At 45.0% G+C, this 24,041-nt stretch overlaps 1 protein-coding gene across 1 annotated transcript in view; it reads left to right on the forward strand.

Annotated features, from left to right (window-relative positions):
* LOC126252501 (pickpocket protein 19-like) overlaps positions 1 to 24,041 on the forward strand; it is a 150,639-nt gene that overhangs the window by 84,466 nt on the left and 42,132 nt on the right. Inside the window, exons 8-9 of the mRNA XM_049953396.1 lie at positions 9,488 to 9,541; positions 23,640 to 23,772. Coding sequence (XP_049809353.1) covers positions 9,488 to 9,541; positions 23,640 to 23,772 — 187 coding nt within the window. The remainder of the gene's footprint in view (positions 1 to 9,487; positions 9,542 to 23,639; positions 23,773 to 24,041) is intronic.

Genomic DNA, 24,041 nt, shown 5'->3' on the forward strand with positions numbered 1-24,041 from the left:
CTCCTCCTCTTGTGATTCTTGAACAAAGTATTCGTTATTACTAGTTGAAACGTGTTACAGAACTCAATTACTCTTTCTCCTCTCTCATTCCTTGTCCCAAGTCCATGTTCTCCTGTAACCTTTTCTTCTACTCTTTCCCCTACTGCTGTATTCCAGTCTCCCATGACTATTAGATTTTCGTCTCCCTTAACGCACTGTATTACTTTTTCGATATATTCATATACTTCCTCTATCTCTTCATCTTCAGCTTGCGACGTCGGCATGTATACCTGAACAATCGCTGTCGGTTTTGGTTTGCTGTCGATTCTGATAAGAACAACCCTATCACTGAACTGCTCACAGTAACACACCCTCTCTCCTACCTTCCTATTCAGAGCGAATACTAGTACCATTATACCGTTTTCTGCTGCTGTTCATATTACCCTAACTTATCTGTCCAGAAATCCTTGTCTGCTTTCCACTTGACTGACCCCTACTATATCTAGATTGAGACTCTGCATTTCGATTTTCAGATTTTCTAGTTTCCCTACCATGTTCAAGCTTGTGATATTCCACGCAACGACTCGTAGAACGCTATTCTTCCGTTGATTATTCAGTCTTTTCCTTATTGTAAGCTCCCCCTTGGCAGTCCCCTCCCGAAGATCCGAATGGGGGACTATTCCTGAATCTTTTGCCAATGGAGAGATCATCATGACACTTCTTCAACTACAGGCAACATGTCCTGTGGATACACGTTACGTGACTTTAATGCAATGGTTTCCATTGCCTTCCGCATTCTCATGCCGTTGATGATTGCCACCTTTAGGGGCAGTTTCCCACCCCTAGGACCAGAGTGTGCCCTGAACCTCTGTCCGTTCCTCCGCCCTCTTTGACAAGACTGTTGGCAGGATGAGGGTCACTTCTTATGCCGAAAGTCTACAAACGCCAATGCTGATTATTAATCAAAATTTAAGCAGCGGCGGGATTCAAACCCGGGACGAAGACGTTCTGATTATGAATCAAAGACGCTACCCCTTATATATATATATATATATATATATATATATATATATATATATATATATATATATATATAATCATTTTGTTCTACACTGTTCGTTGAATTTGGAATTTGTTCGTGGTGGACGTCCGACGACACCCGTTCAGGTTATTCGTTGATCCGTTCACTCAGTTTTTTTATTACAGAGGGTAGCTAAACCTCTGACCCCTAGACCACGGACTCGGGCTGGTAAAAGGAGGTGCGACGCGATATTATCAGGTATTCCATGACTTTTGTCACCTCAGTGTATGGTCCAGGTTTCACCGACCCACATTACTTGGCAGGTCCACTTCACGGGAGAGTTACTTAAGATCTTAAGTTTTACACACCAGTGTAATTACTAATACCTTGTATGTTCAACACAATGAAGGAAGTCTCGCAGTTTGTTTTTTGTCCCTATGGTTTCCACCAATGACAGATTTCTTTTCCTACGTGTTCTGTGCGCAAAAGAGTCGAAAATGTCCATCTTGGTATCCCTTAGCTACATTGCGCAATATTTAGAAAGGAAACATCTGAAATTTTTTTTATCTCATCGTAGCAGAACAATTACAAATTCCACTGCTCAGTTTCAAATTAAAGTTTTATCAGAGGTCAGTAATTCCAATGTAGCAATTGGGTACTGTGAGAGCCGGCCGGTGTGGCCGTGCGGTTCTAGTCGCTTCAGTCTGGAACCGCGTGACCGCTACAGTCGCAGGTTCGAATCCTGCCTCGGGCATGGATGTGTGTGATGTCCTTAGGTTAGTTAGGTTTAAGTAGTTCTAAGTTCTAGGGGACTGATGACCACAGATGTTAAGTCCCATAGTGCTCAGAGCCATTTGAACCATTTTGGTACTGTGAGACTAACTGTTCCCAAGCGCTATGGCGATTCCGTGCATGAAATAATAGTTCGCCAAGTCATTAATTGTCAGTCCTCTGTCAAAAAATTACAGTTCGTCGTTCACGCACCTATTAGAAGTTATGTTTTGGTGATAAAAGTTCGGCCCAGCTTCTCGTCTTGCACGAATTGCACACCAAGTTTTCTTTTTCTTACGCCATGTGGAGACCCTTGATGAAACTGACGGGGGTTTTCAGAACTCAGAGGCGAATTATTCTTTGAGTTCAGGCACCCCAACAAACGCAGCCATGCTCCATAAATGAAAAGCATTTCATTATCATTCTTTCCTTCATATACACACTGCAGTAAGTACTTGCAGTAGTGACATCGAGGATCAGCATTTGAATCGGTTAGCTGATGCTCTTCCGTTGCTTTGTGGAGGTATCCTTATAGCTGCTCTCAGTTTAAGAGAGTAAAAATTGGAATAAACGACTCTCACTACTGTCTTAACGAAAGTACAATGACGGAAAAAATCGCAAGATCAAAAAATAATTAATGTAGAGTAATGAAATTTCGGGAATACATTTATCTAAGTAATATATTTAAGTGATTAATATTACAGGATCACATGTTAATGTACGCGCGAAATACGCCATTGAAAATGTGAAATGCTGGTACATTAATAATCGGTGTAATCGCCAGAATATTGAATCCAAACACGCAAACATACACGCATTGAATTGTACAGATGCCGGATGTCAGTTTGTTGGATGGAGTTCCATTTTGTTGCACTTGGCCGGTCAATACAGGGATGGTGAATGCTGGTTGTGGATGACGCCGGAATTGTCGTCCTATGATGTCCCATGTGTGCTCGATTGGAGACAGAACTGGTGATCGATCAGGCCAAGGCTGTGTGTCAACACTCCGTAGAGCTTGCTGAGTTACAACAGTGGCATGTGGGCGAGCGTTATCCCGTTGGAATACACACCATGGAATGCTGTTCACGAATGGCAGCACAGCAGGTCGAATCACCAGACTGACAGAAACATTTGCAGTCAAAGTGTGTGGTATAACCAAGATGGTGCTCCTGTTGTCGTACGAAATCGCACCCCAGACCATAACTCCAAGTGTGTTTCCAGTGTGTCTAGCACACAACAACTTTGATTGCAGGCCCTCATCTGGCTTCGTTCTAATCAACACACGACCGTCACTGGCACCGAAGCAGAACCAGGTTTCATCAGAAAACACAACAGACCTCCACCCTGCCCTCCAATGAGCTCTCTCTCGACACCACTGAAGTCACAGATAGCGGTCATTTGGCGTCAGTGGAATACATTTATCTGCGTCGGTGTATATCAAAGATATCTCTCCTAAGAATCGTCAGCCACATTTTCTCCAGTGTTTCGGCAGATATTTGCTATTTATTTTTGCAATATATAGCCGGACTCAGTCCAAACAAATACTGCTCATCACATCTTTCAGGACAACGCCCAGTGTCAACGAGAAGCGTCTACATGTTTCCCGTAGAAAATGAGTTTTAAAGCGAAATTTTATGTGCCCATTCGGTACAACAGTCCAAAATTGATCTATTGCATAATTCGACGTATCCATAAATATTTTGTTTGTATTGGGAATCGAATGGACGCTTTTCGACGACAATGGGCGTCGCATGAAAGTCGTAAAGAGCAGCATTTGTTTGGACTGACTATATCTACAGCAGTAAGGAACAGCTAATTAGGCAGTACAGGTGAAGAGGAATGGGCATCCCTAAAGATAGTGATCACAGAGCTTGGAAAGAAATTCAGCAATACAGAAACACATGTCACTGAGGAATGAAATAAATATGAAGTGGAGGGAAGCTAAGACGAAATAGCTGCATGAAAAATGTGAAGAAATCGAAAAAGAAATGATTGTTGGAACGATTCACTCAGCATATAAGAAAGTCAAAATAACCTTCGGTGAGATTAAAAGCAAGGGTTGTAACATAAAGAGTGCAACGGGAATTCCACTGTTAAATGCAGAGGAGAGAGCGGATAGGTGAAAGGAGAACATTGAAGGCCTTTATGAGGGGAAAGATTTGCCTGATGCCATGGAAGAAGAAACAGGATTTAGAAGAGACAAAGGATCCAGTATTAGAATCAGAATTTTTAAAAGAGTTTTGAAGGACTCAAGATAAAATAGGACAGAAGGAATGGATAACATTGCATCAGAATTTCTAAGAACATTCGGGGAAGTGGCAACAAAACGACTTTTCACGTTGGTGTGTAGAATGTATGACTCTGGATACATACCATCTAATTTTCGGAAAAATATCATCCACACAATTCCGAAGACTACAATAGTTGACAAATGCGAGAATTATCGCCCAATCAGCTTATCAGCTCATGCATCCAAGTTGCTTACAAGAATAATATACAGAAGAATGGAAGAGAAAACTGTGGATGTGTCAGATGACGATCAGTTTGGCTTTAGGAAAGATAAAGGCAACAAAGAGGCAATTCTGACGTTGCGAATGACAATGGAAGCAAGACTAAGGAAAAATCAGGACACGTTCATATAATTTGTCGACCTGGAAAAAGCGTTCAACAATGTAAAATGGTGCAAGATGTTCCCAACTCTGAGAAAAATAGGGGTAGGAAATAAAAGAAAGGATCAGGAGTGGAATTAAAATTCAAGGTGAAAGGATATCAATGATACGATTCGCTTAGTGAAAGTGGAGAAGAATTACATGATGTATTGAATGGAATGAACAATCTAACGAGTACAGAATATAGACTGAGAGGAAATCGAAGAAAGGCGAAAGTAATGAGAAGCAGCAGACATGAGAACAGCGAGAAGCTTAACTTCAGGATTCATGGTCACGTAATACTTGAAGTTAAGGAATTCGTCCACCTAGGTGGGAAAATAACCAAGACGGACGGAGCAAGGAGGACATCAAAGGCAGACTAGCACTGGCAAAAAGGACATTTCTGGCCAAGAGAAGTCTACGAGTATCAAGCATAGGGCTTAAACTGAGGAAGAAGCTTCTGAAAATGTACGTTTGTAGCACAGCATTGTATAGTAGTGAAACGTGGACGGTGGAAAAACTGGAACAGAAGAGAATAGAAGCATTTGAGATGTGGTGCTACAGACGAATGTTGAAAATTAGGTGGACTGACCAGATAAGGAATGAGGAGGTTCTGCATCGAATTGGTAAGTAAAGGAATACATGGAAAACATTGACAAGATGAAGGGACAGGATGGTACGACATATGTTAAGACATCAGTTAATGACTTCCATGTTACTAGAGGGAGCTGTAGAGGGCTAAATCTGTAGAGGAAGCAGAGAGAGGAATATATCCAGTAAATAACTGAGGACGTAGATTGCAAGTGCTACTCTGAGACGTAGATGGTAAAGGAATCGATGGCGGGCCACATCAAACCAGTCAGACGACTGATGACTAAAATGAAAAAGCATAAGCACCGAGAGCAGCTCTCCATGTGATTAAAACAGACTTGACGTAGCTTACCAGAGGTTGGCGACGAGTGACACGGATTTCGCTTCCCAACAATCTACTGCGGCGGCGCACTATTTGTTCCTATCCATAACCGGTCCACCAAACCGCCGGCACTCTACAGGCTCCGGCTAATACGATATGCGTCTTTGTATCTTCAGAGTACCTCTGGCCAAACACTTCCAGATCCCTCCACTCTTCCTATTATTTAGGTAGGGGCGTTCCTGGTTTTTACATTAACAAACTTTGGCAGCAACAGAATTCAGTTGAGAGCTCCACGTCACTGCCCTCCTTATTATGGTTAGCAGCAACAGTGTTCCACACTGAGGTGATAAAAGTTATGGAACACCGCCTAATACCGTGCCGAATCTCCTTTTGCCTGGGTTACTGCAGCATCTCGACGTGGGATGAGCTCAGTTAGTCGTTGGAAGTCCCCTGCAGAAATACTGAGTCATCCAGCCTCTATAGCCATCCTTAGCTGTGAGGGTGTTGCCGTTGCAGGGTTTTGTCCACGAACTGACCTCTCGATTTTGTCCCATAAATGTTAGATGGAACTGACGTTGGGCGGTCTGGGTGGCCAAATCATTAGTTCTAGTTGTTCAGAATGTTCGTCAAACAATTGTGGCCCAGCGACATGGCGCATAAAAATTCCGTCGTTGTGTCGGAACACGAAGTCAATGAATGGCTGAAAATGGTCTCCAAGTAGCCGAACATAGCCGTTTAGAGATAGTGATCGGTTCAGTTGTACCAGAGGACGCAGTCCATTCAATGAAAACACTGCCCATACCATATGGAGTCACCACCAGCTTGCACTGTGCCCGCTAACAATTTGGGTTCATAGTATGGTGTCACCGCTAGGCACCACACTTGCTAGGTTTTAGGCTTCAAATCGGCCGCTGTCCGTCAGGACACATCGGACCCGTGAGTCGCCACTGTCGACTCTAGCAGACCGACAGCCGCCACTCGGTTGGTCTGGCCAGTTCTACAGCCGACTTTAATAGTAATGGTTCACTTGTTATAGCTTTAGAGATCTCATTTACAGAGACGCTAGTTAGCAGTACCTTCAGCTAAGTCAGTAGCTACGACCTAGCCAGGCGCCACGTACATTTTATGCATTGACAATTGATCTACATGTGTGAAGCAATCAGAACTGTAAAGAAGTAATCGCAGTTCAATCTATAACTGCACTTGTAAAAATTATTGTACAAAATCAAGATCGACGTTCACCCACCACTGATGCTGAATTAAAGCTAAGTATTTGATTGTATTCCTGTCTACTAACTTTCTAATCACCTAAGATGTTCCAGATACATCCCATCAAGTATAGTTCATTGATCCTCACGTCAGCCTACGTGATCAACGCGTGCAATTAATGGCCACACCTCGTGATCATACTAAGAGTCAAATTGCGTGACTCAGCCGGGTCACCTTTCTTCCATGAGGCCCATAGTTCCGCCTCACACACAACACATAGCTACGCGGGGTTTGCCTCACACTGGAACCCTACCATCAACTCTTTCTAACTGCAATTGGGACTCATCTGATCAGGCCAGTCGTCTAGGGTCCAACCTACATTGTCACGAGCCCAGGAGAGGTACTGAGGCGGTGTCACGCTGTTAGGAAAGACATTCGCTTCGGTCGTCTGCTGCCATATCCCACTGAAGCCATATTTCGCTACCCTGTCCTAAAAGGTACATTCCCCGTACGTCCCACATTGATTTTTGCGGCTGTTTCACGCAGTGTTGCTTGTCTGTTAGCACTATCAATCTTACGCACAATCCGCTGCTCTCGGTCGTTAAGTGAAGGCCGTCGACCATAGCGCTGTCCGCCGGCCGAAGTGGCCGTGCGGTTAAAGGCGCTGCAGTCTGAAACCGCAAGGCCGCTACGGTCGCAGGTTCGAATCCTGCCTCGGGCATGGATGTTTGTGATGTCCTTAGGTTAGTTAGGTTTAACTAGTTCTAAGTTCTAGGGGACTAATGACCTCAGCAGTTGAGTCCCATAGTGCTCAGAGCCATTCCGCTGTCCATGGTGAGTGGTATTCTTGGCATGTTATGTTATGTTAACCGGGGAACTAGAAACGACGGAGAGGCTCCATCCCCGCCGCAGCCGCAGTGGTTCGCAACCCCACGATGCCTACCGCAGTCCACTTCACCCCTCCTCCACCCCACACAGAACCCAGGTTTATTGTGCGGTTCGGCCTCCGGTGGACCCCCCAGGGAACGTCTCACACGAGACGAGTGTAACCCCTATGTTTGCGTGGTAGAGTAAAGGTGGTGTACGCGTACGTGGAGAACTTGTTTGCGCAGCAATCGCCGACATAGTGTAGCTGAGGCGGAATAAGGGGAACCAGCCCGCATTTGCTCAGGCAGATGGAAAACCGCCTAAAAACCATTCACAGACTGGCCGGCTCACCGGACCTCGACACAAATCCGCCGGGCGGATTCGTCGGGGACCAGGCGCTCCTTCCCGCCCGGAAAGCCGTGCGTTAGACCGCACGGCCAACCGGGCGAGCTTATTCTCGGCATACTCTTGACACTGTGGGTCTCGGAATGTTGAATTTCCTAACGATTTCCAAGATGGAATGTCCCATCCGTCTAGCGTCAAATGCCATTCCGCGTTCTAAGTCTTAATTCCAGTTGTGTGGCCATAATGACGTTGGGAACCTTTTCACGCGAATCACTAGAGTACAAATGACAGCTCCGCCAATTCACTGCCGTTTTATACCTTATGTATGCGATTCTAGCGCTATCTGAATATGTGTATATCGCGGTCCCGTGATTTTTGTCGTATCGCTGTACATCATTCTGCCCCGCGCTGAGACCCGTCGTGAGTGGGGATTGGTGTTCCACAAGTTTTACCCATTTCCCATCTCACTCCCGCTGACGTTGCTGTTCTCCAGATCAAGCTTGCTGTCCGTGCTAAGGCGTGCCTGTTTGTGGCCATCTTCTACTGTGACACCTTACAATAGAGCCTAGGTGTTGTTTTGAGTTACCAGATAATTTTCTAGAGCCAAATTTCGACCCTGGGTCAGCTACCCAGAGCGTCTGCAATTGGCAGATCTCTGCCGTTACTGTTTACCTACGGTAACCTAAACGCTGTTACTTTTGCCTGATCTCTGCATTGTGTCTCTGATTTCCTATCTTGGAGTGTTGTTGCTGGCTACCAGCAGCTTTAAGCATTACAATGTTTAAGTCAGTATGTCGTCAATATATGGCATACTGTAAGTTAGAGACGGTCGTCCAGTGCTAACACGTCTCCATTAATGTTCACTACACTCTTCATAGGCTATTCAGTTGTCCAAAAGCGCTTCGCTTTAATTTTCTTCGTTGTAGCTCTTCGTTCCGCACAGTTTTCTTCATCCCGCTGTCTACAGATTTCTTGAAAATATTTCTTTTTCGGTAGTACATGAACCGTTCTTTCGGAAACATGCCTCCATCAAACTCCGTTCACCATTAACACCATTTCTTCTGTCTTCCTCTTATAACTTCGGTTATAAAACCTAGATATTAATTAAGTTCTGATGGCCAAAGTATATCATTATACAAACCTCAAATTTTACATTAGTATCACACAATGTACAACAAAAAAATACATTTACAAATACAATTTTAGATATTCGAAAATACATATTTTGCTTTTGGTATTAATAAAAAAAGTCAGTAATAAACATGAAATAATAGAATAGTGAACATAACATTATTGATAAAGACAGATGATATTTGTCTAATCGATCTGGTTGATAAAGACGAGAAAATCTTCGTCACACCTTTTGTGAGGCAGATGCTCCTCACATACCAGTCTGAACTGTTAAAAAGGGCAGTGATTTTCTCAAGCATCTTTTCAAGGTCACTTCTACTTCGTGCAGTTCGGTTAAAATCGATTAGTCATCTGGCACAGCCCAACAAACTGGGCGGAGCATGTGTGGCGAACTGATTCACGGACACACCCACCACCTTCGTCGTGCGTCAAAAAGCCAGTATTACCAACACTTTGTATGGAATGGCAACACTAAACGGTATAGCTGTCACAAGAAAGTAGGTCTGAAGTGTAACCACAAGTCATTGCCACCTATTTTTCACTCTTTATGTTTCATTTTCTTATACCTAATACAGATATACTCATTGTAATTTTTCATTTCAGGCAATCTCAATACATGTACCACCGTTCAGTTCAAGTGCTTGTATGATAACAATGGTAAGTACGGCGCAGAAGTACTATAAATTAAACTTTTATTGAAGAAAAACGTCATATCATATACTAAGCATCCACAAAGGAAAAATGTGTTAACATGTAATATATGAACAAATTTAGAAGTAAGTTTCCTATGTTTGGGAGTCACAACCATCTACTACGTAAATAATAACACTATTGTTTTCTTTTGAGTATTGTTGCAATACCACCGATCAGTAGTATTTTAGGGCCAACAAAATATAAGAAATTTGACGTCGATGGGTCTTAAGACACGGTTAGGAACGCAGTATGCTGAAGCAACCACTCTCCAGCTAAATTGGTCTGTACCCTGAGAAAGCGCGATACCTTGAATATTTTAGTATTTTAGCATTTTAAACAAGACTGACTCCTGTCGCGGAAGTCTATGTATTTACTACAGTGATCTGCGTGGAAAGGAAGTTTGCTAACGTATACGATATTTGGAATTATTGGGGAAGACGAAAGAAAAGCTACTCAATGATCTGATTTTTTTTTTTTTTTTTAGAGGTGGCGTGATTCCCAAGTCCCGAAATAAATCGAATTGAGCATGTGGCATTGTTGGCCGGGAGGCCCTATTCGGGAGAGTTCGGCCACCGGATGCAAATCGTATTTCAGGCGACAGCACAGTGGGCGCTTGCGCGTCGGTGATGATGAGATGATGATGAGATGACAACACAGCACCCAGTCCCCGAGCGGAGAAAATCTCCAACCCGGCCGGGAATCGAACCCGGGCCAACTGCATAGTGGGCAAGCACGTAATCACTCGCTTAAATTATTTACGGCTCGTCCAAAATCAGGAGCCGTTTACGAACGTGCCTGCAGTGCTTTGCTATGGAAAAGGAGTCACCAGTTTTGTAGCAATCTGGGCATCAACAATACGGAAGAATGATGCTAAGAAGTATTTGTGGGTGCCGTCCAAACTGACGGAAAGAGACTAGAACAAAACGACAGAAATCGCAAAAAAAAAATTTTTTTTCTTAAAACGCCAGAAGAAGAAATTCGAGGAACGAACAAGGAAAGAAAGAAGAATGTGAATGCATCTTGAATCAGCATAAACCTGTCGTCACTGACTGTCAACGAAGCAGCGACGGAAGTACCGTCCAGGTGACAGAACTTTATAGCTACGCCTACAAGCACCAGTACAGAAGAAATTACTCAGTCTGTTGATCGACACTAGGACAGTTCTCACAATTCTAAACCTAAAAGACAAGACAGTATACACTATGCATCCTACAAAGAGCGAAACGATCCAAACACATCACAAAGGAAGAAAGAGTCGCTATAATGAGAAATGAGGAGCAATGAGCCCATTTTGATTCTCCAGGCCGTTAAAGGGAATGTTACGGTTGTAATGGACACTGTGTTGTATGAATAGAAAATAATCGATTTGTTGAGTGATGTTATCTACAAGGAACTCAGGAGTAATCTGGCGACGAAAATTATTATGGGAAAAGGAAGGAAGGAAGACTGGATTAAACGTACCATCGACATTGAGTTCAAGAGATGGAACAAAAAGCTCGGACTGTGTCAAGGAGGGGGAAGGAAATCGGCCATGACCTTTTCAAAGGAACCACCCCAGCAATTGCCTAGAGTGATTTAGGGAAATCATGGGAAACCTAAATCTGGCTAGCCCGACACGGCTCTGAACTACCGTTCTCCCAAATGTGAGTCCAGTCAGTTAAGTACTGCCCATCTCACTCGATGGGTCCACTGCATGACGGTTGTCATGATTGGGCCGAGCAGGTTGCAATGAGGAGGATCCATCCACGCTCGAGACCATCAAGGAAACATTATTCTTAGTGGAACATTTATCAATCAGAAATACAGGACTGTCCTCCCCAGGAACTGTCAGCCGGCCTCTGTGACCGAGCGGTTCTAGGCTCTTCAGTCCGGAATCGCGCTGCTGCTACGGTCGCAGGTTCGAATCCTGCCTCAGGCATGGATGTGTGTGATGTCCTTAGGTTAGTTAGGTTTAAGTAGTTCTAAGTCTAGGGGACTGATGACCTCGCATGTTAAGTCCCATAGTGCTCAGAGCCATTTGACCCATTTTGAACTGGCAGCTCAGCCGGGCCAGCAGTGTGTGAACCGTGTCAGCGTTAGTGGGTGCGCATCGCCCGTCAGAAGTAATGTGTCGACTATAGGCTAGTGTGGCAGCCGTTATATCATTACAGGTCGCTGGCTAGCAGGCGGCCAGTCTGGCGTGGTCCTCTATGGACGGTGGCGGACAGCAGCCACTGCAGGCTGATCTCCGACGCGCTGATCTCCGAAGTGCTCTCATTGAGGGCATCTGCCCAGGAGACTCCCCCTCCAGCCCAGCCTGAAGTACTCATTCTCGTCTAGAGTTCGACTCGCGGTCTCCAGTTAGGAGAGCCCGGCAGTATCAGTGTCGGCTGTAGGGACGGTGTGAGTAGAACAGTAGCTCACCCTCACCACGGCGGTTGGCGTACAGCCTCTTGGGCCTGTGGTCAAGCCTCCAGTAGGCCAGGAGAGTGATGGCGGTCTCTGCACTCCATTAGTGATGACTCAGAAGTCGGCGCTGCAGCATGCAGTGACAGAGGCTCTACAGTGAGACTTGCGACACCATAGATGATTGTAGACGATTGTATTGTATAGTACTGTATGGAACTGGGGACCTAGAAACGACGGAGAGGCTTCGTCACCGTCGTAGTCCTCAGTGGTTCACAACCCCACAACAAGCTATAGCAGTCCACTCACCCCACCGCCGCCCCACACCGAATCCAGGGTTATTGTGCGGTTCGGTCCCAGTGGACCCTCCCCGGGAACGTCTCACACCAGAGTGTAACCCCAATGTTTGGGTGCTAGAGTAATTATGGTCTACGTGGAGAAAGTGTTTGCACAGCAATCGCCGATATAGTGTAAATGAGGCGGAATAAGTGAAACCAGCTCGCATTCACCGCGGTAGATGGAAAACCACCTTAAAAACCACCCACAGACTGGCCAGCACTGGGCGGATTCGTTCCGGGGACCGGCATGCCTTCCCACCCGGAAAGCAATGCGTTAGACCTCACGGCTAACCGGGCGGGCTTGTAGACGATTAGGTGTACAGAGAGTCGACTAACATAGCCTTCTACTGCAGCACGGAACAGCTGCAACTGAGAGTGACGTTAATGAAGGCGTAGTGTTTATACTGGCGTTTTCCCAGCGCTCTGGTGTGGTTCTGGTAGCACTAGCATCACGTGCACTAGTTTTCTCGTGTGGTCAGCTCTCATAGTGGTTTCAGACTTCCGTAACTTCGTCTTCAGCACTCTTTTCTGCTGCGTCAGTGACTGAATAGTTATTGTGATGTTACAACTGGGCTTTCTTATGACACTGCTGTATCACCAGTACGACGATGTGCCTATTGCCATGATGTCATTCAACTTCTTTCGCGGACTGGGGCGCTCGGCCGTTCCCCCCTGTAGCAATCGCTTCCGTGTTCACCTCGGCCCGCTCAGTATTTCCTCCTAGTTGACAGTTTTCCGGTCATTAACTCAGGCGGCTTGATTCCTGGCGTCTCCTGTAAAGAACCTTAACACAGTTTTGGTGTTAGCCTGCGGTACTACTCCAGAATCCAATATCTTAAAGATGGTGAAAGACTAAGTCAAAGCCTCCAGAACTAATTATGACATAGCCATATGCCTCATACCGATAGTTCCTGCAACACTACGAATTTATGGGCCTACAGGCCTATAATTAATGGCAACAAGTAAAGTACAGGATTGGTAAGCAGGGAACGTGGGCTGCAGGAGTGGAATGTTAACCCCATTTAAGGATTCAAAAGTTTATTTTCGCCACGTTAATTAAAACAGAGCACTGGAGAAAACACAATGATTAATTAGAAATTGCAAATTGTGGTGATCTACGCCGATTTTTGAATTGTATAAAAGCAATGAGAGTAACTGGAAATTGGAAATTTGTGGTAGGGTATTGTGGGACCAAACTGCTGAGGTCATCGGTCCCTAGCTTACACACTATGTAATCTAATTTGAACTAACTGTATGGGTCCAACTTTAAATTAATAAAAAAAATTACTTTACACAAATATAACTTTAACGTAACTGCAGGTCTGAGGTCACTAGTTGTGAAATTAAGTCAATTAACAGACTTTGTGAATATGAAAAATAACAATTTCTAAAAGCTATTACGTTTAAAAAAATACTCAAATAGCAAGATCTCATGAATACATGAATTCTCTATTATGGAAAATATTCGGTAATATGATGTTATGATAGCCTGAAAGTTCTACACAGCAATCAGCACAATCTAGACGTTTCGCGTTCACATTGGCCGCGCGTCTGAATTCCGTGCTCGAGAGCTCAAGTGACAACAGGCAGGATGCCCTGCGCACACCAATAACGTTTTCTAGAACACGATACACAGTTCACTAAAATACTAAAACCAACAGCCAAGCACTGGATAGCGCCAAATGCAGGAAGAGATGTTAAACGTTATAAGGTGACTACCGCAGTTACTATTAAAGCAATACTTCGCTAAACAATCTCCATTGACGTGAAATTTCACTTGATAAATTTATAAACCACAACTAGCTCAAGGTGATAATGAGCACACAATCCGCACACAACCTTAAACACTAAAGCACCGTTTGACGGCGCAAAATTGTTACTATTATAGTTGCCATCAAGGAAGAAGTTGTCAATTCCAGTTTGAATTAGCGGCTGAAGTTTTATACAGAGAATAAACTTTGATTCATAAAATTGACCACTTAACATATTAACAATAATAATAGAAAAAAGGAATCGTCGAATATCGGCCACACTTGTAACTCAAGATAAATGCAACGGAACCAGGACACAGCGCAGTTCATGGACTTCCAATACCAAGTATCCCGAACTAGCTAAAATCAAACTGGTTGCCCGAAGCATTTACATCTAAAATTTCCACCACAAAATCGCTCACCACTTGAAGTTAGTCAAGGACCTCGCTGTTAACATGCACGCCAAGGTAACCAACCGCGCTCTCCTCAGGATTCGAGATAGACACGACTCTTAAACAGGGCGCCGGCCACTGTGGCCGAGCGGTTCTAGGCGCTTCAGTCCGGAACCGCGCTGCTGCTACGGTCGCAGGTTCGAATCCTCTCTCGGGTACGGATGTGTGTGATGTCCTTAGGTTTAAGTAGTTCTAAGTCGAGGGGACTGATGGCCTGAGATGTTAAGTCCCATAGTGCTTACAGCCATTTGAACCATTTTGTTAAACAGGGCCTGTGTTGACCGGTGACTGCTTCCGCACTCCATATCCGCTCGCCGCGAAACCCAGACACGGGAACGTCAATACCGCGCGTCCTCGCAGAACGCCAAGCGCCGACTGACTACTCGCGATGCTCCGTGCGCTGTCTTCCCTCTGTCAGCGCCCCGACCGAGCTCTCCTGGCGAGCTGCGGCCATCAACTAGAGGGCGCCAGACAACCAGGACGCAGCAAAGCGCGTAACTTCGACAGAGGAACTATCCTACCAAGAACATCGCAGGAAGCCACGGCTCAGAAACAATGCACCCACATTCAATATGGCGAAGTATCTGATTAGAAAACTGTGTAACGTTGTGGGACATACAGAATCGAATGTGATGGATTCGGCTTACTTCATCCAGCTGACACGGGAGTATCGGATACAGCAAACTGATTTAATGTTAATCCTTGCTGTAATTTCTCTCTTCACCAGCATATCTCAGGAAGAGAGGTTACTAATTTTCTTCAGAAACAAATGAAGGTTGATGCCTACAACAGCGTAAGATTAAATTTGTTGCCGACCTATATCACGTGGCGTGGATGAACAAAGGGACGGAGTAGCAGTGGGACACCCGCTCTCTGATAACAGAGATGCTCATGAAATTTTGTGAGAAAATTACGTTAAGCTCTGTGAAGTTCCATTCATGCTGTTGGCTGTGATACGTGGGCGATGCTTTTCATTTGGCCTCACGCAGAGGCAGAGATGGAAAATTTTCATCATCATGTTAACAGCCTGCATATGACTATTCAGTTTACACTAGAACAAGAGAGTAACAGCGCATCCGATTCTGGGCGTGCAGGTCCTCGGAGCCCCCAACAGAAATCTGGTACATAAAGTTTACTGGGAAGCTACCCACACTAAACCGGTATCCACAGGCTGTATCTCATCATCATTTGGCTCAGAAGTGTTCATCCTACAAACGCTGACTGCCCAAGCCCACCGTATCAGTGATAAAAAATAAAAAAATATGACAATTCCAAGTTGCAACTGAAAGACTTCTGTAAAGATACGAGAGAAAAGGAAAAAGAAGAGCCACAACTTTCAACAGGAAGCCAGGTACAGAAAATGATGTAAAAGAACAGCTTCCAGTGGTACGCTTACCTGAACTCAAGGTTGTTAGCGATCGAGTAGGTGGGTAAATCCCTAGGAGACTTAAAATCAGTTTTCCAGGCTGGCAACAGAAGCCAGAATTTGATAGCTTCTGCTAAGGAAATTTGTTACTGGATTGACTGTTTTTTGGTAGCGAGGACGCAGCAAGTTAACTTCGATGGAGAGTCATCGACACATGTTTGAGGGTTGACTGAAAAGTAATGCCTCCACCTTCATAATTCTTCAAGAGTTGGCAGCATTGGTATGCGGCAGGTACTGGCTTGTTACGTACCCTCTTCTCTACAGCTCCAGTTGGCGAGAATCCTTAGCATTGAATGGTTGTGTTGTTACAGTGTAAAGTATGTGTTGTGGATGGGTGCCAGGGGGTGCCGTATTAAAACTCGTCGAGAACTTTCCAAATGATTTATTTGTTTCCATTACAGTGCTCCATTCACCTTAGTCTGTGTCACCCCAGCGGCCTGTGCAATGCAACGCTGTGTTGTGCCGGCCTTGTATGCCTCCTGCAGAGTTCTGATTACGTCAAGATGGCTGCGCCAACAGCCGGCTCAGCGGCCACAATCCCTGTTGACTCCGCGCTGCTCCGCCGTGAGCCAAAGGCTGGCCCTGCTGCTGCTTCTCCCTCGCTGGTGTAGCTGAGGTCGCGGCTGCAACGACTGCCCGCGATCCGGCGTCCGAATCTGCGGCCCTCGCTTCGGAAGTCTCTGGCGTGTGTCGGGAGCTGAGATGACTGCCCGCGGTAGCGAGCCGAAGAGTGGTCCGCCGCTGGCTGGCTGTGGACCCCACGTCAGCCTCAGAGGATCGAACCAACGACCCCCCATGGACTGGGACGCTGTCGCCCCATCTGCTGCTGCATGTAGCCCGGCGGTTTGACATGCCCCACCGTCCAGGAGAGCTGTCACACTTGAATGAATCTCGTTAGAAAACGGCACCTATTTATACTCGGCTGTGCGCCTCTGTTTTGCCAAGTGCTTCACTTTGCGTCACATATGCATAACACTTAGGCTCCGAATATCACATAAAACTAACTTTCCCTATCCTAAACGGTGGTGCCGCTACAGTATGGAACCCTGCACAGACCGTCGGTCAGTGCGATTTAAGCAACGTGCAGTCATTGAATTCTTGACAGCAGGTGTCACACCAAAGGAGATTCATCAGAGAATGAAAGCAGTTTATGGTGACTGTCTTGATGTGAGTACTGCGCGTCGATGGGCATGTAAGTTTAAAGATGTTGAGGTGGGAACATCTGACATGTGTGGCAAACAGAGTTGTACGTCCTGTGACAGCAACCACCGAGTTTCACAAGCAAAATGTTTTCCCCATAATGAAAGACTATCTTCGAGGACATCATTATGCTTCTGATGAAGACGTTCAGAGAACTGTAAGACTGTGATCACGGAAACAGAGTGTCGACTTCTTCCGGACGGCTTCAGAAAACTTGTTCATCGTTTGCAGAAATGTATCCAATTGGGTGGTGATTATGTGGAAAACTGAATATTGGTATTTAAAGATCACTTTCTAAGGATTATTTCTGCAATTGATTTATTAAAATATTCCCATCCAAGCCCAATTAACAAAGGTGGAGGCAGTACTTTTCATTCAACCCTTGTAGAAATGACTTCGGGTAAGTGTGTTGCGACCCTTGCTATTCATGTTGGCTATTAAAGACCTTGCAGACAATATTAATAATAAACTCAAACTTTTCGCATATGATTCAGTTATCTGTAATGAAATACTGTATGAAACAGTCTGTGTAAACATTCAGTCAAATCTTGATAAGATTTCAAAGCGCTGCTAAGATTGCTAACTCGTTTTAAATGTTCACACAAGAAACGAAATCTAGTATAACTGTAATACTTTTGCCATATATACACTCCTGGAAATTGAAATAAGAACACCGTGAATTCATTGTCCCAGGAAGGGGAAACTTTATTGACACATTCCTGGGGTCAGATACATCACATGATCACACTGACAGAACCACAGGCACATAGACACAGGCAACAGAGCATGCACAATGTCGGCACTAGTACAGTGTATATCCACCTTTCGCAGCAATGCAGGCTGCTATTCTCCCACGGAGACGATCGTAGAGATGCTGGATGTAGTCCTGTGGATCGGCTTGCCATGCCATTTCCACCTGGCGCCTCAGCTGGACCAGCGTTCGTGCTGGACGTGCAGACCGCGTGAGACGACGCTTCATCCAGTCCCAAACATGCTCAATGGGGGACAGATCCGGAGATCTTGCTGGCCAGGGTAGTTGACTTACACCTTCTAGAGCACGTTGGGTGGCACGGGATACGTGCGGACGTGCATTGTCCTGTTGGAACAGCAAGTTCCCTTGCCGGTCTAGGAATGGTAGAACGATGGGTTCGATGACGGTTTGGATGTACCGTGCACTATTCAGTGTCCCCTCGACGATCACCAGTGGTGTACGGCCAGTGTAGGAGATCGCTCCCCACACCATGATGCCGGGTGTTGGCCCTGTGTGCCTCGGCCGTATGCAGTCCTGATTGTGGCGCTCACCTGCACGGCGCCAAACACGCATACGACCATCATTGGCACCAAGGCAGAAGCGACTCTCATCGCTGAAGACGACACGTCTCCATTCGTCCCTCCATTCACGCCTGTCGCGACACCACTGGAGGCGGGCTGCACGATGTTGGGGCGTGAGCGGAAGACGGCCTAACGGTGTGCGGGACCGTAGCCCAGCTTCATGGAGACGGTTGCGAATGGTCCTCGCCGATACCCCAGGAGCAACAGTGTCCCTAATTTGCTGGGAAGTGGCGGTGCGGTCCCCTACGGCACTGCGTAGGATCCTACGGTCTTGGCGTGCATCCGTGCGTCGCTGCGGTCCGGTCCCAGGTCGACGGGCACGTGCACCTTCCGCCGACCACTGGCGACAACATCGATGTACTGTGGAGACCTCACGCCCCACGTGTTGAGCAATTCGGCGGTACGTCCACCCGGCCTCCCGCATGCCCACTATACGCCCTCGCTCAAAGTCCGTCAACTGCACATACGGTTCACGTCCACGCTGTCGCGGCATGCTACCAGTGTTAAAGACTGCGATGGAGCTCCGTATGCCACGGCAAACTGGCTGACACTGACGGCGGCGGTGCACAAATGCTGCGCAGCTAGCGCCATTCGACGGCCAACACCGCGGTTCCTGGTGCGTCCGCTGTGCCGTGCGTGTGATCATTGCTTGTACAGCCCTCTCGCAGTGTCCGGAGCAAGTATGGTGGGTCTGACACACCGGTGTCAATGTGTTCTTTTTTCCATTTCCAGGAGTGTAGAAAGCCTACCACGAGTGATTCAATTACATGTGCTAAGTCATGTCGTCCAAACAAATATAAAAGGGCATTTTTCTGTTCGATGTTGAACGGAATTTTTAAGCTACCTCTGTCGCCAGATCAAAAACATAGAGAAACTTCTGCTCTCAAACAAATTGCAGCAGCTAATGGTTATGACACTAAAATGGTTGACTTTCTTTTTCAGAAGTAAAACTGCAACTACAAAAAAGTATTTCTCGCAAATGGTCTATTTGGGAACTGCGTCTGTTAGGATAAAGAGGTTATTTAAAAATACTGACATAACGGTAATTTTTTCCACCACAAACATACTCGCAAATAAACTCAAACGCACTAACAGAAATTCAAAACATCGGTTCTCAAGATCTGGGGTACATAAATTAACATGCAAAGACTGCCATAAAATATATATTGGACAGAGCGGTAGGTGTTTTGAAACAAGGAGCATATGGAGGGTACAGCCTGCAGAAAATCTGCATTTGGACAACATCTGACAAGTACTAATCATTCAGAATGTAATGTAATTGTGAAAGTCAAATCCTACATACTATCCAAAAAGTCTTCCTGTTAGATTCCTGGAAAGAACTTGAGTACTTTGTCCACCAAAGAAACGACCCATTTCTTCTCCTTAACGAACATACAGAATTTCAGGATAAAGCATATTTTGAACTTTTTCAGAATAGTATTTGAACCCAAGGATGCTTCTTTCTCTCTTTTAATTTGCGGCTCATGCTATATCTCCTGTCTTATCTTGGTTTTATGAAAATTAATTATTATGCCACTTTTGATTCTCGTCTCACACTTATGTCAGAGCCACTTTGTTTTGAACAAGCTTCTTATTTCACATAGTATTCATTTTACAAAGTACCTTGGGACCATCTAAGTTAAACTGTACTGGTGCATATCTACTTCTTTGATGTTTTATATTCCATTCCTGTAAATTAGTAGAATAACATTAATGTATCCTAATGCTATTAAGAGCTGTACAGCCTTTTATCATCATATTACAACGACACGATGTCGTATGTGTATTCCAGTTCCTAGAAGTCCATGCCATGAAAACGTCCACACAGAGCTGCCACACTGTCACCATGGCGCCTTGACAACAACAGCTGCTTTCGTGGTTGATGTATCACCACATTTGGTCTCAATAATGACTCTGGAGAATACTAACAAGGGAAACACCCCATCGCACCCCCATCAGATTTAGTTATAAGTTGGCACAGTGGATAGGCCTTGAAAAACTGAACACAGATCAATCGAGAAAACAGGAAGAAGTTGTGTGGAACTACGAAAAAATAAGCAAAATATACAAACTGAGTAGTCCATGCGCAAGATATGCAACATCAAGGTTAATGTGAGCTCAGGAGCGCCGTGGTCCCGTGGTTAGCGTTAGCAGGTACGGAACGACAGGTGCTTGGTTCAAGTCTTCCCTCGAGTGAATAGTTTAATTTTTTATTTTCAGTTTGTGACAAACTCCTATGTTTTCATTACTTTTTTGAGAGTGATTATCACATCCACAAGAAAACCGAAATTGGGTAAGGTAGAAGAATCTTTTTACCCATTCGCCAAGTGTACAAGTTAGGTGGGTTGACAACATATTCCTGTCATGTGACGCACATGCCGTCACCAGTGTCGTATAGAATATATCAGACGCGTTTTCCTGTGGAGGAATCGGTTGACCTATGACCTTGCGACCAAATGTTTTCGGTTCCCATTGGAGAGGCACGTCCTTTCGTCTACTAATCGCACGGTTTACCGGTGCGGTCGCGAAACACAGACACTAAACTTATTACAGTGAACACAGACGTCAATGAACGAACGGACAGATCATAACTTTGCGAAAATAAAGAAATTAAACTTTTCACTGGAGAGAAGACTTGAACCAAGGACCTCTCGTTCCGCAGCTGCTTACGCTAACCACGGGACCACGGCGCTCCTGAGTACAATTAACCTTGATGTTGCCTATCTTGCGCATGGACTACTCAGTTTGTATATTTTGCTTATTTTTTCATAGTTCCACACAACTTCCTCCTGTTTTCTCGATTGATCTGTGTTCGGTTTTTCAGGGCCTATCCAGTGTGCCAACTTATATCTAAATCTGAGGAGGGTGCGATGGGGAGGTTCCCTTGTAAGAAACTTCCCTACAACGTTTATTTGTAAGTCGTCGGCACGAACGTCTTTGATGATATCGAACTAAATCGATACCTTGATCGTATTCGGCGGCTCCAGGCGTACTTCTTTGGTTTCTTGACTGCCACTTCGGCCTTTACGTTACCATGACAACGGCGTCCTTTTCAGTGCACATTTCTATGATATTACGGCGGCCTTCTTAACCTTCATCGGTCTAGGCAGCGGCATCGTTTTTAAATTCTTACCAGAGAGCACTTTAAAAAAAAGAAAAAGGCTTAATTCCGAACGAACGGACCATGAAGGCCCAACGGTACCGACAAACCGCCGTGTCGTCTTCATCCCACAGGCGTCACTGGAGTCGGGTATGGAGGGGCATGTGATCAGCACACCGCTCTCCGGCCGTGTATTAGTTTACGACACCGGAGCCGCTACTTCTCAGTCAAGTAGCTCCTCGGTTTGCCTTACAAGGGCTGAGTGTACCCTGCTTGCCAAAAGCGCTCCGTAGCGCAGAGCATTTCAAGTTCGCCACTTTAACGACGCGTTTTAACTGTAAAACAGCACCGGCAATTATTTTTCATAACAGTAGGTGAAACTAATGCTCAAAGTACGTTACCAGCAGAAAAAATTACACACAGGGTTTGGTATAACGGGGCTGTCTTTAACCATTAAAGAACATTGAATTTGTGACTCCCTATACATGGATTTTGATCCTGTTACAAAGTTAAGTTTATACAGTGATTAGATCTTACCTTTGATGCTTATAGATGATGAATTTTGTAACTGTTTCAAGGTGCCGAGGTGTTCTGCTCCATATTATAGAGCTCACATACTGTTTCGAAGCTCTTCTCTGCGTACTACATTACTATTCCACGAGCTTTACGGGACATAAGAAACATATCTGAGGATAGTGATCACAGTTTAAAGCAGGGAATATCTACATTTTATCCTCTCCAGTAGCCTTGTCGCTTCACAGCGCAGGACTGCCATACCATTCAGATCACACAACACTTTTCACAGTAGAACTGCGCTCCCAAGACTGAGTAATATGCTTTTTCGCACGAGCGAGCGCCACCATGCAGCGTGATTTCCGCATCCCAAATATGCACAAACGTTAATCTTCACTGGGATGAAATTCTACATACTGTTTTACAATCGTAACTTCTTTGATATATTCTGCACAATTCTGCTACTACGAGTTAGGTGAAAGGAAACACTGTAATAAATAACACCAGAGTAACTACATTATGTAGCAAATACATAAAACAGTTTTACCAAAAATTAAAAAAAAGACATATCAAAATATCAATACAAATATCTGTTTTCTATACGTATGTAGTTACAGTTTTTATGTTACACAGTTACAACAGTCGTGGGTTAACTTGCTTCAGGAGAGGAAACAACAGCTTTATGACGCCCTTCCCAGACGAATCAGTGCATGCACCCGGGCCAGAGCGGGTGCAACCTCATACTGATAAGTGGGCTCCTAGTGCGAAGTTCTTTGTAAATTTGACTGTTTTGTAAACACTGTAACAACATCAAATACCCTCTAAATCCGTGAATTTTCATTTATAATGGACAAAATCAGAATTTCCCTTTCATTTCCTGCTCTCCTTCTGCGTGCGCCGCGCGGTGCAGCCGCGCGATCTACGGGGGTCTTGTCATGGTCAGCGCGACTCCCCCTGTCGGAGATTCGACTCCTCCCTCGGGAATGGGTGTGTGTGTCGTCCTGAGCGTAAGTTATTTTAAGTTCGATTAAGTAGTGTGTAAGCTTAGGGACCGATGACCTCGATATTTTGGTCCCATAGGGCCTTACCAAAAATTTCCTTCTGCGTGCGTGCCTTGTTTTGTCAGGAAGCATATGTTTAAAGTGATGCATTGAAATTTGTGCCACAGTCAACATTTGAATCTGGATTTCCAACTCATGATGAGCAGCCGTCATCTTTTATTTATTCACTAAGTACCCTTTCAGCCTGAATTCTTCGCCATTCGAATAGTAAGTAAATGGAAAAAATATTCCCTTAAGAAGAAATTTACTTTTCTTGTAACTAAAATACCTCTTGAAGAACTAAATTACTACCGAAAAACTAAGTTTTTGCAAAACTAAAATTCTTAGTGGAAAACTGAATCCCTGAATCAGAAAAGTCTTTAATACGCTCTCTCATGAATCAGATATCGTATTAGAAGCTTGTGATATAACTTTTTACGTGGGGCATGTTCCGTTAAATTGTAAAGCTGTTAGTAAGATATATTCGTATTGATGCGCTTTGTTTGTGACTGAATTGTTGTGCAGATATGTTCAACTACATAAAACCTGGGAGCAACAATCCGTACTTTGACGAAGACCGCGCGGGAATGGTGTGCACCTGCCCAGCTGAGTGCGATAGCCAGACGTACAGCGCCGAGCTGTACCCCAGCGAGCTCAGGTACGTGCCTCAACCTAAATAAATACATTGCAGACTGCTGCCGTGTGGCCGAAGAGAGCTACTGTCGCTGTCTCAAATGGTATATTTCCACATGTTACATGATCTGCATGTCGTTCGGTCGTCGGCAGCAGTTACTGGACGAGTGTGCGTCGTGCATTCACGATCTGGCAGTCTTGCTCGTCCTTAGAGTGTACACCGGGGGGCATTACAAGGCCTCACGACATGATCGTCGCTATTCCGTTAACCGTGGTGACAGGAGCACTTCCCTT

The sequence above is a fragment of the Schistocerca nitens genome, chromosome 4 (assembly GCF_023898315.1).
Source record: "Schistocerca nitens isolate TAMUIC-IGC-003100 chromosome 4, iqSchNite1.1, whole genome shotgun sequence".
NCBI classification, from domain to species: Eukaryota; Metazoa; Arthropoda; class Insecta; order Orthoptera; family Acrididae; genus Schistocerca; species Schistocerca nitens.